Genomic DNA, 16,654 nt, shown 5'->3' on the forward strand with positions numbered 1-16,654 from the left:
CTGCAACACGTCCGATCAATCAAAATTTCAATTGAAATTAATCAACAATCGGTGCAGGATGGAAAATGTCAGTTGATTGGGGCAGGACAAGCAGTTGCAGCTCTGCAGTTCAATCGATGTTTGAATGATTGCTGAAATCTGTAGAGAATCTAGGCGCTGTGTGTAGTAGGAATCTATCCCTCTCTCATCAGATGCCGATCGGTGAGGGATCGATTGTTTTGCCTTGTGGAGTGGGAATCAGCGTACAGTGTTCTCCCCAGAATTTTTTTTACAGCCGGGTGGCATAAAAAGTAGCTGGGTGGGGCGAGATGAGAATACAGGGCCAGTGCTTCTGTGCGCAATTCTGCTTACAGCATAGGAGAAAGTGAGCCGATGACAGCCGGGTGCTCATCAAAACTAGCCGGGTGGAGCACCCGGCTAAAAGAGCCTGGGGAGAACACTGGCATATGGCTAGCATGAGAAGATCAGTGTGTGTAAAAAAACATGTGCTTTTCTCCAGGTCAAGTGACTGATCTCTATATGGTATTTTTGTAGCTTTCAACGGAGCAGACAGCCCAGCTGGGGGCAGAACTCTTCATTGTCAGGGTAAGTATGTCACTGCATAATGACCCCATCTTCCAGTATACCCGCCTCTCTGCCTTTCCTCTCCCCTTCAACATCCAATCATTTCTATCCCCCCCTCCTATCTCCCTCCCCTCATCCTTTCTTCAAAGGACAACTGAAGTGAGAGGGATATGGAGGCTGCCATATTTATTTCATTTTAAGTAATACCAGTTGCCTGGCTGCCCTGCTGGTCCTCTGCCTCTAATACATTCAGCCATAGCCCCTGAACAAGCATGCAGCAGATCAGGTATTTCTGACATTATTGTCAGATTTGACAAGATTAGCTGCATGCATGTTTCTGGTGTGATTCAGACACTATGGCAGCCAAAGAGATCAGCAGGGCTGCCAGGCAACTGGTATTGTTAAACAGGTAATAAATGTGGCGGCCTCCATATCCCTCTCATTACAGTTGTCTTTTAAAGCTCTGAACACACGCTAGACTACAGTTGTCGGAAACAGACAACAAACAACGGATCAGCTGACAATCAGTCTGAAAAGTGCCTAAACAACGGTAAATGAAAGTGATGGTGTCAGTCGTTCTTACTGAGCGGTGACAAACCATCCGTCCATTCAAACTGCTTAAAATCGGGCTTCCATTAATGATCCAATGAAAGATCATTGTCGTGGTGTCGCTATATCCAAATGTGCGCCTACACTGTTCGCTTGTCGCTAACCAGGAGCGGATTTACCATAAGGCACTGTAGGCACGTGCCTACAGGCGCCTGAAGGTGGAAAGGTGGCTCATGCCCCTCCCCCAGCGCCTCCACTATGCAGAGTCCTGATGAGAGGGTAAATGCGAGGATACTTAACCTGCTCTCAGCATTCTACTGACCAGATCTCGATTCAGTCAGGGGCACCTCTAGCTACTTAATACTGAGGTTCCTCTAGCTACCTAATACTTGGGGGGAGGGGCACCTCTAGCTACTTTATACTGAGGTTCCTCTAGCTACCTAATACTTCTGGCTACCTAATGCTTGGGGGCAAGTTTAGCTACTTAATACTGAGGGTACCTTGGGCTAACTGATAGTAAGGGTCACCTGTAGGTACCTATGACGGGCCAGGGAAGTAATAGAGAAGTGACAGCTGGGCCAGCCAGCACACTTGAGGTGCGGTTCGGCGGGTGTTTGTAGGTTCCTGGTGGGCGGAGTCTAGGGTGCCGGGACATCTGTGCCTGTAGACTCCTGTGAGGTAAATCCGGGCCTGCCCCTAACATGGATTGCTTTTTTTTCGACAACCGCGGACTAAGGTGTACGGAGCTTTATTCCCTCTCCTCCCCCTCCACTTGTCTCTCCTCCACCCGCCCCCCCCCCTTTCTTCTTTCCTCCCTCTATTTTTATAGATGTATATCCCCGGTATTTGATGGGAATTGACCCTTGCTATCCTTTCGCTGTGCAGCAACTGTTGCAGATAGTGCGGCAGAAGACCAGCCAGAGTTTGGTGGACACCACCTTGAAGTTTACCCTCAGTGCCTTGTGGAACCTGACCGATGAATCTCCAACCACCTGCCGCCACTTCATAGAGAACCAGGGCCTGGAGCTGTTCATGAAGGTCCTCGAGGTAAAGGGTCACGCAGCAAACCTGCATGGGCCACGTTCAGCTCTGAGGTTGGCCAGTAAACATCACAATAGGCATGGGGGTTCCCCCTCCCTCCTTCCAGTGTGACATATGTAGTGCGCCACTCCATCAGTCCTCCTACCTCCGTCACATAGCAACAGAACGCAGGTTAGCCCAAGGGGTTGATTCTCGGCCACCGACAGTTGACATGCCTCATACGTGTTTACGGGTCTTTAGAGGTGAGACCAGATATGTATTTATGTGTAAGTCAGTGAATAGAGCTGTGACAAACAGCAGACAATGAAGAAATGAGTGGAGAGCTTAAAAGCTTATACACAATACACTCCCAGTTTCAGTTTAGCTGAGTTGTGCTTATTTTTTGTGAGGTCGGGAATTTGTGATTTCAAGGGAACCTAAACTGAGAAGGATATGTATTTTTCCTTTTAAAATAACACCAGTTGCCTGAATCGCCTGCTGATCCTGTGTCTCTAATACTTTCAGCCACAGCCCCTGAACAAGCATGCAGATCAGGTGCTCTGACTGAAGTCAGACTGGATTAGCTGCATGCTTGTTTCAGGTCTGTGATTCAGCCACTACTGCAGCCAAAGAGATCAGCAGGACTGCCAGGCAACTGGTATTGTTTAAAAAGGAAACATCCATATCCCTCTCAGTTTAGGTTCCCTTTCAAGCAATAGAAAATGTCACTTTATCTCTCTTTCTCTGTTTATTGGGGGGGGGGGGGGGGCAGGCAGAAGTTTAATATGCATTAATGTACAGGGTGGGCAATTTATATGGATACACCTTATCTATGGATGGACCCCATATACCACACCATACCATCAATTTTTTTGTTCCAACAGTCTTGGAGGGATCTATCCAATGTGGGGTAAGGTGCGTACATACGCACTACGGCCACCAACGACGGGTCCGTCAGACCCTCCCGCTGGGCGGACCTTCAGGCGACAGTAGCGCGTGTGTACAGTCTGTCGGCGGACTGATAAGGCTGTTCCTGAACGATCCACTCAGCGGATCGCTCAGAAACAGCCTTATCAGTCTGCCGACAGTGCGTACACACGTGCTACTGCCGCCTGAAAGTCCGCCCAGCGGGAGGGTCTGACGGACCCGTCGTTGGCGGCCGTAGTGCCTGTGTACGCACCTTTAGTGTCAGACCAATGGCGGTGGTTTTGTTTTGTTAACTTCACCATTCATATAAAATGGTGTATCCATATTAATGACCATATTAAGGTGTATCCATATCAATGGTCCACCCTATATGTACTGTATGTACAGCTGGCAGCCCAATCTAGGATTCTCTTTAACCCCACAGCTTTATGTCATTTCTTCTCTTTTCTTTAAGACTTTCCCATCAGAGTCGTCCATCCAGCAGAAAGTTCTGGGCTTGCTGGTAAGAAAGAGAAAACATCTTTAGAATGTCTGATACCTCAAATGCTCACTGATACACATGGACAATGACACAATGCTGATTGTTTTGAGTTGATGCAAATATCATGTTAATCTTATGCAGCTTAACCACTCACTGCAAACTGGAAGTACTGTATATCCAGTGTAGTTGTGGAGATTGCACCACCAGTTTGGTACTAAATGAGGTACGGGTGGTGTCATTTTAACCGTGACAAGTTGTAGAATACATTTGGACCCACGTCACATAAAAAATAGGTAGGGAAAACTCAATCCAACCAAAGAGTCATTTTGAAAATTATGATTAAACTTGGGAAACCTTTATCAAAGCTACACGAGACGTTATGTGGTAACATTTAAAAAGGAATGTGTTATACTGAGTCACAATAAAATTAACATTACAAACATGTAAAACATTAAGTTGTAAAACATTGTTAAAGAGAACCCAAGGCGGGTTTGTGAAATCCTATTAGGACACAGGGGCACATTCTGTATACAATGACTAGCCTCTGTGTCCTTCTATAGTGCGTCCAGAGAATGGTTTGGTCTGAATTAGCGAGTCTCTAATATCTATCCAGCATGCCCAGGTGGTAGTAAATTGTTTTGCAAGGAGTGTATATGTGGTAACATTTTAACCATGATAAGTGGTAAAATAGATTTTAGGGTGTTTTAGGGTTGAGGCCTGTGTCTTGTGTATTCTTTTTAGTGACAAACTGAATCAAAAGCTATACAATTTTTGCATATTCTGTACCAAAATAAAAGACAGAATATAAGACAGAATATAAAAGAAAATACACATATTTTTACCCTAGGAACTTGGCTTTTTAAATATGTATGCCATGAGGGTATATTACTATTATTTTTGCAAATAAGGTCTTGTAATCATTGATAGTGTACAATGAGAAACTAGTGATCAGAATTACTTGTCGTTGTTTATGGTCAACAAAATGCTAATATTTGATGCCAGATGCATGCAAATTTCTGCTGCATGGAAATGGACCAATCCAGTGCAGCAGTTCTATCTCCTGACTCACAAGTCCCGCCTCTTTCTTGCAGAACAATATAGCGGAGGTGAAGGAGCTGCATGCCGAGCTCATGTGGAAAGACTTCATTGATCAGATCAGCAAGTTGCTGCACAGTGTGGAGGTGGAGGTCAGCTACTTCGCTGCTGGGATCATTGCACACCTGGTGTCCCGGGGAGAGGAGACCTGGACCCTGAGTGATGCCCTAAGAGAATCCCTGCTGGAGCAGCTGGTGAGTGTACAGCAGTCCTGCTCCGCCCCCTCATTATTCCCCCCCCCCCCCCCAAGATGGAGCAGCTGGTGAGTGTACAGAACAGTCCTACCCATGCCCTTCCCCCTCCCCCGCCCCCCAACCTGGAGCAGCTGAGTGTAGAGTAGAGTCCTGCCTGTCCCCTCATCATCCCATCCCCCTCCTCCACTCCCCCCCCCCCCCCTGCTGGAGCACCTGTTGAGTGTACAGCAGTCCTGCTCCGCCCCTTCATCAGGAAAGACCACCCATCCCCCTCCCTTCCCCATCCCCTCATCACCTGCTGTAGAGGGAGCGATCAAATCCTTCCTTACACAGCACAGAGATTTTTAATAGATTTCGGAATGATGATACGTTACGGGCTGACGATCTGCCACTGCTCTTTCCCCACACCCCCAACCAAATCTGCCGGCAATCGAGCACGACAAATGATGCGCTTAAAGGGACTCCGAGCAGTGCAGAAACTATGGAAAGATGGATATCATTTTAAAGCTCTCTTTCTCCTCTTTCCAATGAAATATAAACCGCCGCCCTACGCCTTTTAGTTTCGATATTTTCGCGATCGAAATTGCCGCTGCCGCGATTTCGATCGCAAAAATAGAGAAAACTAAAAGGCGTAGGGCGGCGGTTTATATATCATTGGAAAGAGGAGAAAGAGAGCTTTAAAATGATATCCATCTTTCCATAGTTACATTGTATTACACAGGGCGACTTTTTCCTCTCCTCTTTCTGATGACACATAAACCGCCGCCCTACGCCTTTCAGTTTTCTCTATTTTTGCGATTAAAATCGCGGCAGCGGCAATTTCGATCGCGAAAATATCGAAAACTAAAAGGCGTAGGGCGGCGGTTTATATATCATTGGAAAGAGCAGAAAGAGAGCTTTAAAATGATATGCATCTTTCCATAGTTTCTGCACTGCTCGGAGTCCCTTTAAGATCACTATTTAAAGAAAACCTGAGACGTTTGCAATTGAAGTATTTATACTTGCCTGGGGCTTCCTCCCTCGCCCTCCCCCCAGGGGCTCTCTGTTCCTCTGACGTCTGGCCCGGCTACATGAGGCTGGAGGAAGTCCCAGGTAAGTATAGATGCTTCTATTGCCAACGTCTCATGTACACGTTAAAGGAAAGAATACTGATTCCTGTTTGTTTTGTCTTTAATCTATTTTCAGCATTCATCAATCCTGAACTGGCCGACCCCGGAGTGTGAGATGGTGGCATACAGGTGAGTATCGTGCCGCCACTCGTTGCCAACATTCTAAATAAACAGGTGTAGGTGTGATTCATAACTGGGAGATCCAGCACTGTAGACGAGCTCAGACAAGAGTTCAAGACGAGGAACTGTAATACAAGCCACTTAATATGCGGAATACAGAGACTGTGAAGAGTGAGATGCATGGGCGTAGCAATCACCCCTGCGTCCTTTGCCATTGCAGGGGGGCCCAGAGGCTTTGGTGGCTCCTCCTCCTCCTTCTCCCTAACACAAGTGCAGCCAATTAGCATAGAAACCTCCCCATTCACGCATGAAAACCGTGTACAGGCGCGTGTGTAATGTTTTCCTGCTTCCAGAGGCTGTTTCACAGCAGAACACTCCCTGCTGCCATTCACCGGCTCCCAATCCATGGGGTTCGGGTACGAAGGGGGCCCCATGCTATCATTTTTACAGGGGGGTCATATAAAGTCTAGTTAAGACCCTGGGAGATGTCACAAATTCAATACAGATCTGATGATACTTAAAGAGGAACTCCAGCCTAAACAAACATACTGTCATTAAGTTACATTAGTTATGTTAATTAAAATAGATTATATAATCTCTTACCCACACTGTTTTAAAAGAACAGAAAAATGTTTGATTTCATGATGGCAGACATCTTTTTGGTCGAAAGGAGGTGACAGGGAGCATGAGACACAGTTCCAACTGTCCTGTGTGCTGAGCACCCCTCCCAGTTGCTAGGCAACGTGAATAACAACATAGGAAATCCCATCATGCTTTGCACAGCATCAGGGAAAAAAAGCCCGGGCAGTTTTCTTTGATGGGTGGAGCTTAGCTAAAAATGCAGCTAAAAATTATGCTTTGGTAAGAAAAACAAAGTTCTGATGCGGTGAAACTGTTAAAGAAACACCAAGCCTTTTCAGAGGTGCCTGGCTCTTCTACTGACCACATATGCTATTGCTCCGTTGTTATTGCCTGATGAAGTGGGATCAAACCTGCGAAATGCGTTGCATATTTGGAGTTCATAAATAAAATATATTGACTGTCTTTACTACAGTCGTTGTGTGTCTACTTGGAGGAGGTAAGTTTACCACTACCTCCTCTATTTACCAAGAATTTGTTTTTTTAAGCTCATTTAGCTTTCTTTTATCCTTTTGGCACCTCTGTTCTCCTGCATAATACCAAGCCTTTTCAGTTCTGCTGAGAAGATTTTTAGTCCGGAGGTTCACTTTAATTACGTACGTGAAGACTTGGTTAGGAGAAGAGATAACGGTGGAGTACAGGGCCTGATTTACCATAAGACACTGTAGGCACATGCCTACAGGCGCTTGACTATGGAAAGGCGTCTCACTCCACTTCCCTAGTGCCTCCCATTGTGATGGTATTATTCATTAGTATTTAAATAGCACTGACATCTTCCGCAGCGCTGTACAGAGTATATTGTTTTGTCACTGACTGTCCTGAGAGGGGCTCACAATCTGTGGCATGGTTATTGTGGCTGTAAGAGACAGAATAACAAAACAACCCTCAAAAACCACATACCTCAGGCCCCTTTCACACACGTGATGCTGCGTCACAGTACTCTGCAGTGGCAAATCGCATTCCTTCAGGTCGCTCCGGGAGTTGTGCCAAAAGTCGTGTTGCTTCAACACAAACACTAGTGTTTTGCATTTGCAGAAAGACGCTTGGCCTGGGCCCCGGGGCTTACAATAATCTCTTAATGACAGGTTTTGTTCTAGTTTATCTCCTCAGGGGGGATTCACAGGATCTCCTTTTTTATAAAAGCGCTCCCTGGACAGCAGCGGCACCGTCATACTGTCAAGCTACGTACACACGTGCGATAAGTACCGTCGTCTGAAATGACTGATAACGATAATTTCAGCTGCCGATCATTATGTGTGTACAGTGGCCGCCGATCGATATTGCTCAGGCATTGTTAAAGATCCATCCTGTTCTTAAAAACCCTGGCATGTTATCGAGAGTTGAACTTTGAAACTGTTTTTTAGTTTATTTTGTTTCCACCAATACTGACTCCTGCTTTTCGTTTTAGGTCATTTAACCCCTTTTTCCCCCTCCTATCCTGTTTTGGTACTCCTGGCGTGCAGCTTTGGGCCGTGTGGGCCATGCAACATGTATGCAGCAAAAACCGTACGTACTTCTTCTCGAATACTTGACTGTCTCTTTACTTTATTAGCTTCAATTCGCAACGCATTACTGCATCCGGCAAAGCAGAAAACAGCTGATTTTACTGAACATCTTGCCAAATGCCAATTCACTAAGGCTGATAATGCAGTGAAAAATACATTTACCAACTAGTGAATGCAGCAATGTTGCGAATTAAGCATTTTTCAGTTACTGTCCTAAATGATTCTTGCAAGATAATCACTGTTTAACATAGCTAAAGGGGTACTATGGCCAAAAATTGTAAAATTTAAAATCTGTGCAAACATATACAAATAAAAGCAAGAAGTTTTAAATCAGGATGATACCATTTATTGGCTAACTACAAATGAATAAGAATAAACAAGCTTTCGGCCTTGCAGCCTTCGTCAGGTTTACATCCTGTTAGTTTGCAAGCTGGTGGTACAGACAGCTTATATACATGCAACATCAAAAGGGAAAACGGATATTTTTTTCAAGCATAAATACGTCATTAAGATGCCTTAATACAAACAGACCATCTAAATGGGGTAAGATAAGGATCCTTGTTTACTCCATTGCTCACAGACCTTGTCTTTAGGAATGACCCAGAGGTATCGTAAATTCTTAGTTCACAAGCTCAGCTAGAGTGGCTGAGACAGTTCATATATCATCAATCTCATACCAATATAGAAAGTTGTTGTCCTTATTCAAACCCTTCTGCACAGCTTTGAACCAATTTATACATTTTGTTTCTGCTATTAATCGGTCATTTGACATTTTGAAGCCGCCCTTCAGGGCAGTGACACGAAGATCATCCATGCTGTGTCCGTTGGACCGAAAGTGTGTAGCAACTGGGAGTCCAGATTTGGTATCATTAATAGTGTGCCGGTGTCCATTCATACGTTTGCGCAGAGTTTGTCCAGTTTCTCCCACGTACGTAACATTGGGGCATTTAGCACACATGATCAGATATACCAGATTGGTGGACCCACAGGAAAATTTACCTTGTACTCTGTACTCCTGTTGTGAACCTGGTATCGTTACCCTGTCAGTGGAGTAAATGTGTCTGCAGGTCCCACATATTTTTTGTCTGCAGGGTGATGTTCCGTTTTGTTGAGGCCTATTCAAAGAGCTCCTGACAATCATCTGTTTTAGATTGTGTGGTTGCCGATATGACAAGAGTGGAGGTTTAGGGAATATCGTTCTCAGTCTCTGATCCTTGTGTAAAATGGGATGAAGTTCCTTAGCAATCCTCCTTAAGATTTCCAGGTGTGGGTTGTAGGTGACAACCAAAGGGACACGTTCCTCTTTCTGGTTTTGCTTATATTTCAGGAGTTCAGTCCTGGGGATGTTGCAGGCTTTCCTGATTTGGGTCTCAGCCATAGGAGGACTGTAACCTTGTTTAATGAAAGTGTTCTTAAGGTGATCCAGGTGCTTGTCTCTGTCCATGCTGTCAGAACAAATCCGGTTGTACCTTATAGCTTGGCTGTAAATTATAGAGTTCTTAAAGGGAACCAGAGACGAAGCACCCTTGTGTATTTTACCATGTATATCAGTAAGAACATTAGAGAAAACACTTACCATGCTCTCTGTTTCACCCTCACTGCTAAAAGTGTCTGTTATCAGCAGTCACAAGAATCCCAGACTGAGCAATTAAATCTGGCTTTGCTGGGAATGATTATTGCTGAGTCATTATAGCAAAGCCACAAGGGGGCAGGCTTGGGCTTGAAATAACACCACAGAAGACAGACTTAGCTATAATCTTTCTGTAGCAAAGCTAGACGGAGCAGCCTGACTTCTCAGTCGGGGATTCTTATCAGAGGTGTAAACAGTCAGATTACACAGAGAACAATGAAACAAAGGGCAGATTAGGTGTTTACTGTCATGTTCCCACTGATTTATAAGGTAAAATACAAGAGGGTGCTTCATCTCTGGTTCTCTTTAATGTGCTTAGGATGAAAACTGTCATATCTTAGGTATGTGGGACGGTCTGTAGGTTTGTGATACACAGAGGTTTGTATGTTGTTACCCCTGATGTATATGGTGGTGTCCAGAAAGTTGATCTCTGTGTGAGAGTAGGTAAGTTTCAATTTGATTGTAGGATGGAAGGCATTGAAGTTCCTGTGGAACTGGAGAAGATCATCCTCACTTGCGGACCAGATGATTAAAATATCATCAATGAAGCGGAAGTAGGCCAAGGGTTTTATGCCACATGCATTGAGGTATTCCTCTTCGATTTTGGCCATGAATAGATTTGCATACTGTGGAGCGAATCGCGAACCCATTGCCACGCCCATCTGCTGTAAACAGAGGTCCTGTCCAAAAGTGAAATAATTATGAGTGAGAATGAATTTGATCAGTCCAGTAATAGGCTTTACAGGTATGCCCTGACCCTGAAGATATTTACGGCAGGCCGCAATACCATCATCATGGGGAATGTTCGTGTACAGGGACTCCACGTCCATCGTGGCCAGTATGGTTCCCTCAGGTACTGGGCCGATGGCTGACAGTTTGTTCAGGAGGTGGGTGGTATCCTGTAAGTAGCTGGGTCTTTTACAGACAAGAGGTTTCAAGATGTTTTCCAGCCACCCTGAGATGTTCTCTGTAAAAGTTCCGCTCCCTGAGATTATGGGCCTGCCTGGGTTTCCCTCTTTGTGGATCTTGGGAAGCATGTAAAAGCAGGCTGTTCTAGGCTCTTCAGGGATAAGGGTCCTTACATGTAGTCTGATGTTTGCAGGCAATCTGTTAACCATCCTATTAAGTGCCATCCTGTAGCCTTTTGTGGGGTCCCCCTGTAATTTGGCATAGTGAGCGGTATTTGATAATTGTCTTTGTGCCTCCTGGATGTAGTCACTGGTGTTCATTATGACTATGGCACCACCTTTATCCGCTGGTTTAATAATAATGTCCTTATTCTCCTGAAGGGATCTGATGGCCTGTCGCTCCTGTGGTGTTACGTTCTGGGCCAGTGTCTTTCTTTTACTCAGGATCCTGTCAGAGATTCTGCGTCTGAATTTGTTGATGTATTTATCCAGGGCCGGGTTTTTTCCTTCTTTGGGGGTCCATCTTTTTTTCTTTTTTTTCTTTTTAGATCTGGTGCGTTTTGGTCCATTATCCATTGTATCACAGGCTTCCTTATCATGGTAGTGTTCCTTGAGTCGCAGCTTTCTGAAAAATTCCTCCATATCTCCACAGAGTGCAATCCTGTCTATGGGTCTCGCAGGGCAGAATGACAGGCCTTTGGAGAGTACTGCCATTTCAGCTTCAGTAGCCTGATAAGAGGAAAGATTCATTACACCTGTGGGTTGCTCTTTTTCTGCTGCTTGTGCATCCAGGCGTCCACTCTTAATTCTAAGTCTCTGAAGTTTTTTCTTTTTGTTGTTAATTAGGAATCTCTGTAGTTTGATTTAAAACTTCTTGCTTTTACTGATGGCTAACACGGTACAATACCCTACTGCATATACAAATAAGAGTAAAATGAGCCATAAATTACTTTTCTCCTATGTTGCTGTCACTTACAGTAGGTATTAGAAATCTGACAGAAGCGACAGGTTTTGGACTAGTCCATCTCTTCATAGGGGATTCTCTGGGATTTATTTATTTTCAAACGCACTTAGTGAATAGCAGTTGCTCTGTCCAACTGCCAAAAAACTGTGGAGCGGGCAGGGGAAGCTGGCCAGCATCATTGTTAAATATTTTTAGGGAATATCATCATAAAGAATAAAAGCCTTGTTGAGAATCCCCTATGAAGAGATGGACTAGTCCAAAACCTGTCGCTTCTGTCAGATTTCTACTACCTACTGTAAGTGGCAGCAACATAGAAGAAAAGTAATTTATGGCTCATTTTACTCTGGAGAAAAAGTACTTTTTATTTGTCTATGTTTGCACATATTTTAAATTTTAAACTTTTTCGCCATAGTGCCCCTTTAAAGATAATCTGTATTGTTAAAATCGCACAAAAGTAAACATACCAGTGCGTTAGGGGACATCTCCTATTACCCTCTGTCACAATTTCGCCTCTCCTCGCCGCATTAAAAGTGGTTAAAAACAGTTTTAAAAAGTTTGTTTATAAACAAACAAAATGGCCACCAAAACAGGAAGTAGATTGATGTACAGTATGTCCACACATAGAAAATACATCCATACACAAGCAGGCTGTATACACCCTTCCTTTTGAATCTCAAGAGATCATTTGTGTGTTTCTTTCCCCATGCAGCTATCTTCCACTGAAGTGTCAGGCTGTTTCTTCCTGCAGAGTGCAGACAGCTCTGCCTGTATGTAATTCTTCAGTATGTGAAAGCCCAGCCAGCTCAGAGGAGGATTTATCCAGCTTGTAAAAGATAATAGAACAGAGAGAAGCTGCACTAATCTAAATATCTACAGGCAGTGTGCAGAGAGGGGCCTGGATGGGGGAGTTCATAGCAGAACCACAACACTGAAGAACTTGGCAGCCTTCCAGACACAGGCTGACAAGTCTGACAGGGGAAAGATACATTGATTTATTACAGAGACTGTTATAGTAGAACGTGCTGCAGCAAGCCAGAACACATTAGAATAGCTTTTGGAACTTGTAGGATGATAAAAAACAGGATGCAATTTTTGTTACGGAGTCTCTTTAAATTAGCTGGTCAAAACTGTACACTGATATGTCTGAGGTGAGAATCTTCTCATCAGCTGATTTAGAGCCGGTTCACACTTGTTTTAAAAACGTATCCATGGGATACGTTTTTAAAGCTATGCAGGAAGCGGATCCTATGTTAATAATAGGACCCGCTTCCACTCGTGTAGAAACACGGATCGCACATGGATTCATGTTGCATGGAAAGAAAACATAACGGAGAGTCTGGATTTGACACTTTTTCCCGGACTGGACGGGAAAACGTGTCCAATGCAAGCTTATGAGAACAGAGACTGTTCGCTCTCACTAGGCTAGTCACAGCCAACATGCTGCCATGACGCCCCTCCCATTGCCACTGCTCGGTCCATTCTGACCAGCCTGGTGGTCGTGGATTCTCCATTGAGCTGCAGCAGACCAATGGGAATCCTCAGCAACAGGGAGAATTCTCATTGGTTCATGTTGGACCAATGACAATTCTCCCTGTTGCTAGGGAGACTTGGCCTGTTGCAGCCTGTAAAGAGACATGCTTCTGCTGGCCCCCGGGCTGCTGAAGGGACCGAGCGGCGGCAGCACGACAGGCGAGCGACGATGCGTACGGGCTGACGTAGCGATGCTGCGAACACAGAACGGATGCGGTGTATTTGTGCAAAGCGGGCTGGGGAGGCGCACAGCTGTGTTCGTAATAGGAGAGGAGCGTGGCCCTGATGTGGAGGGGAGGGGGGCACATTGACTAAGGGGGGACATCAGAACATGGAAGGAAGCCTCAATAGGATCCTGAGGCTTCCCTCTGTTTAGGTAAACACCTCTTTTTGAACCTGACCATCGGCTCGGGTTCCCTTTAATGAGTTGACGCCATTTTGTTCTATTGTTATGCTGCACCTGTGTATGGATAGGCATGAGCTCTCACTCAGTGACATTATTCCCTCTCCCTCCACAGCCGTGCGTTATTGTAACATGTTGATTGAAGAGGGAGGTCTGGCGAAGCTGCACAGCATCAGAGACCACTCAGACGCCAACCCGGACGTCCTGCGCATCACCATCGCCATCCTGGATAACCTCGATAGGCACCTTACGCGGCACGGCAATGGTTTGTGATCACCATCTCAGCGAATGACAATCGGAATCTTCCTCTCCGTATCTGCACGGGGTATACGGAGAGAAGAGCCATGTGCTGTATGTACAGGGAGCATGCCTTGGGCAGATGACACTTTCTGATTGGACGATAGGGATATTTTATAAGGAGGGCATCAGTGTTAACGCTCTTGTCCTTGATTAGGTCGGATGATGATTTAAGCATGTCGCCATTTCAAAAAGACATCCTTATTATTGTTAAGCCGCTAAATCTCCACGTCGTCCTCATGTGATGCAGTCAGCGCTGTTCACGGACCTCTGATTGGAGCACACATGATGGAACCCGGAAGTGCACACCGGAAATGCACTCACTCCCGCCTTCTTCTGTATCCAATTAAGACTGAATATGGACACTTTATCGGCAAAATTATTAGTTGCGATTGGCCAGGAAGAACATAAAATGCTCCACTAGAGGTCGAACCCATTGTAGGAGCCTAAATAATGTAAATGTGTTACATGAGAGATATAAGAAAATATAGTGGTGTTTTATAACTATTGGTGAAGTATATATATTAAAACCATTGCAATTACAGGGTGGAGTCCTGGCAGCCAGCACTGGAAATTGGCCTTCAGTGATTGGTCGTCAGGGATCTGCGTCCAGCCGTGAGTGGTGCAAGCCAACGTGTGATGATTAGGAAGTTTAGTAGCGAGTTGGCTGTGACACTAATATCGCATGGGAATATGTCTAATGTATATGGACGCTGGCACAGATTCATCTTCTACAAAACGCATAGTTATTTTTTCCCAATTTGTGTTTTATTTATTTTTAAAGTATACCTGAACTGACATATTGACATAATGAGATATACATGTGTATGTACAGTGCCTAGCACACAAATAACTATGCTGTGTTCCTTTTTTTCTTTCTCTGCCTGAAAGAGTTAAATATCAGGTATGTAAGTGGCTGACTCAGTCCTGACTCAGACAGGAAGTGACTACAGTGTGACCCTCACTGATAAGAAATCCCCTTTTTATCTCTTTCCTGCTCTCAAAAGCCATTTTCTGCTAGGAAAGTGTTTTATAGTTGGAATTTCTTATCGGTGAGGGTAACACTGTAGTCACTTCCTGTCTGAGTCAGGACTGAGTCAGCCACTTACATACCTGATATTTAAATCTTTCAGGCAGAGAAAGAAAAAAAGGAACCAGCATAGTTATTTGTGTGCCTGGCACTGTACATACACGTCTATCTCATCATGTCACATGTCAGTTTGGGTATCCTTTAAATGGTCTCTTCAGCCTTTAACCGCTTCCGGACCATGGTAACTGAAATCTACGGTGTGTTTGGGACCTGTTGTTCCTGCCAGGGCATAGATTTCAATTACCATAACGCACACTCCTGCACCACTCTCCTGCCACTGCAGCGCACTTGTCCGTATGACAGTAGAGTTCCGTAAGAAGGTCAGGAGGCGTTTTTTAATTGGCTCCTGACCCTGTGATTGGATCACAGTGATCGCAGGGTCACTGAAATCGGCTCCTGACAGGCTAACAGAGCTCTGCTGTCACATTGACAGCAGAGCGAATGGGCTGCAGGGACGGGAGAGTGGTGCAACCGGCGAGAGAGATGGGTCTGTGCAGCGTGTCGGTGAGCCCTATTTTTTTTTTTTTTTTACCAAGAAGTCTCTGGTCCTTAATGGACTCCTGAGGCAAATAAATAAATATTTCTTTACTTACCTGGTGCTTTTTCCGGCCCCTAGAAGTCCTTTGGGTCCCTCACTGCAGCTTTGGTCCTCCCCGGTGTCCCGTTGGTCGCCTGTAAATATCACTGACCGATCAGTGGCTCGGAGCTTCTGCACATGTGCAGGTGCATGCAAGTGTCCGCACGCGAATGTGCCCAGGTCATCGTGAATGCATGCGCGGAAGCACCGACCCATTGATGGGTTGGCGATACTTACAAGCAGCCAGTGGGACACCGGGGAGATCTGGAGTTGCGTCAAGAGACTTAAAGTGAACCTCCGGACTAAAAATCGACTCAGCAGCACTGAAAAGGCTTGGTGTTTCTTTAACAGTTTCACAGCATCAGAACTTTGTTTCTCTTATCCAAGCCTCATTTTTAGCTGCACAGAAGAAAACTGCCCGGGCATTTTTCCCCTGATGCTGTGCAAAGCATGATGGGATTTCTGATGTTGTTGCTCTCGCTCTGCTGTTTTGGTGCAAAAAAAATTTTCTTACATTTTCAATTTGACATTTGAAGCCTAGCGTGTGCAGCTGGGAGAGGTGCTCAGGAAACAGGACAGTTGGAACTGTGTCTCCTGCTCCCTGTCACCTCCTTTCAACCAAAAAGATGGCTGCCCCCATGACAAAGATGGCTGCCCCCATGAATCACAAACATTTGCCTGTTCTTTTAAAACAGGGCGAGTAAGATTATATTACCAATCTATTCTAATTAACATAACTAATGTAACTTAATAACAGTGTTTGTTTAGGCTGAAGTTCCCCTTTAATGGACTTCTAGGGGCAGCAAGAAGCCCCAGGTAAGAAAATAAACATTTGTTTCTTCACCTTGGGGCCCGAGACTTCTGGTATGGAGGTGATTAAAGGGAAGGTTAAAGCAAAAAAAAAAAGTGAGTTTTACTTACCTGGGGCTTCTACCAGCCTCATGTAGCCATCCGTGCCCTTGTAGTCACTCACTGCTGCTCCAGTCCCCCGCTGGCAGCTTTCTGACCTCGGAGGTCAGGGCCACATTGCATACATTTTTACGCATTCCAGC

General features: G+C 45.1%; 1 protein-coding gene across 1 annotated transcript in view; it reads left to right on the top strand.

Moving 5' to 3' along the window:
* ZYG11B (zyg-11 family member B, cell cycle regulator) overlaps positions 1 to 14,442 on the top strand; it is a 52,787-nt gene extending 38,345 nt beyond the window's left edge. The window contains exons 8-14 of the mRNA XM_068238981.1: positions 535 to 585; positions 1,999 to 2,160; positions 3,515 to 3,562; positions 4,633 to 4,830; positions 6,016 to 6,068; positions 8,107 to 8,204; positions 13,754 to 14,442. Of these exons, the coding sequence (XP_068095082.1) occupies positions 535 to 585; positions 1,999 to 2,160; positions 3,515 to 3,562; positions 4,633 to 4,830; positions 6,016 to 6,068; positions 8,107 to 8,204; positions 13,754 to 13,911 (768 nt within the window). The 3' untranslated portion in view covers positions 13,912 to 14,442. The remainder of the gene's footprint in view (positions 1 to 534; positions 586 to 1,998; positions 2,161 to 3,514; positions 3,563 to 4,632; positions 4,831 to 6,015; positions 6,069 to 8,106; positions 8,205 to 13,753) is intronic.
* The last annotated feature ends 2,212 nt before the right edge of the window (positions 14,443 to 16,654 follow it).

The sequence above is a fragment of the Hyperolius riggenbachi genome, chromosome 6, assembly GCF_040937935.1.
Source record: "Hyperolius riggenbachi isolate aHypRig1 chromosome 6, aHypRig1.pri, whole genome shotgun sequence".
Taxonomy (NCBI): Eukaryota; Metazoa; Chordata; class Amphibia; order Anura; family Hyperoliidae; genus Hyperolius; species Hyperolius riggenbachi.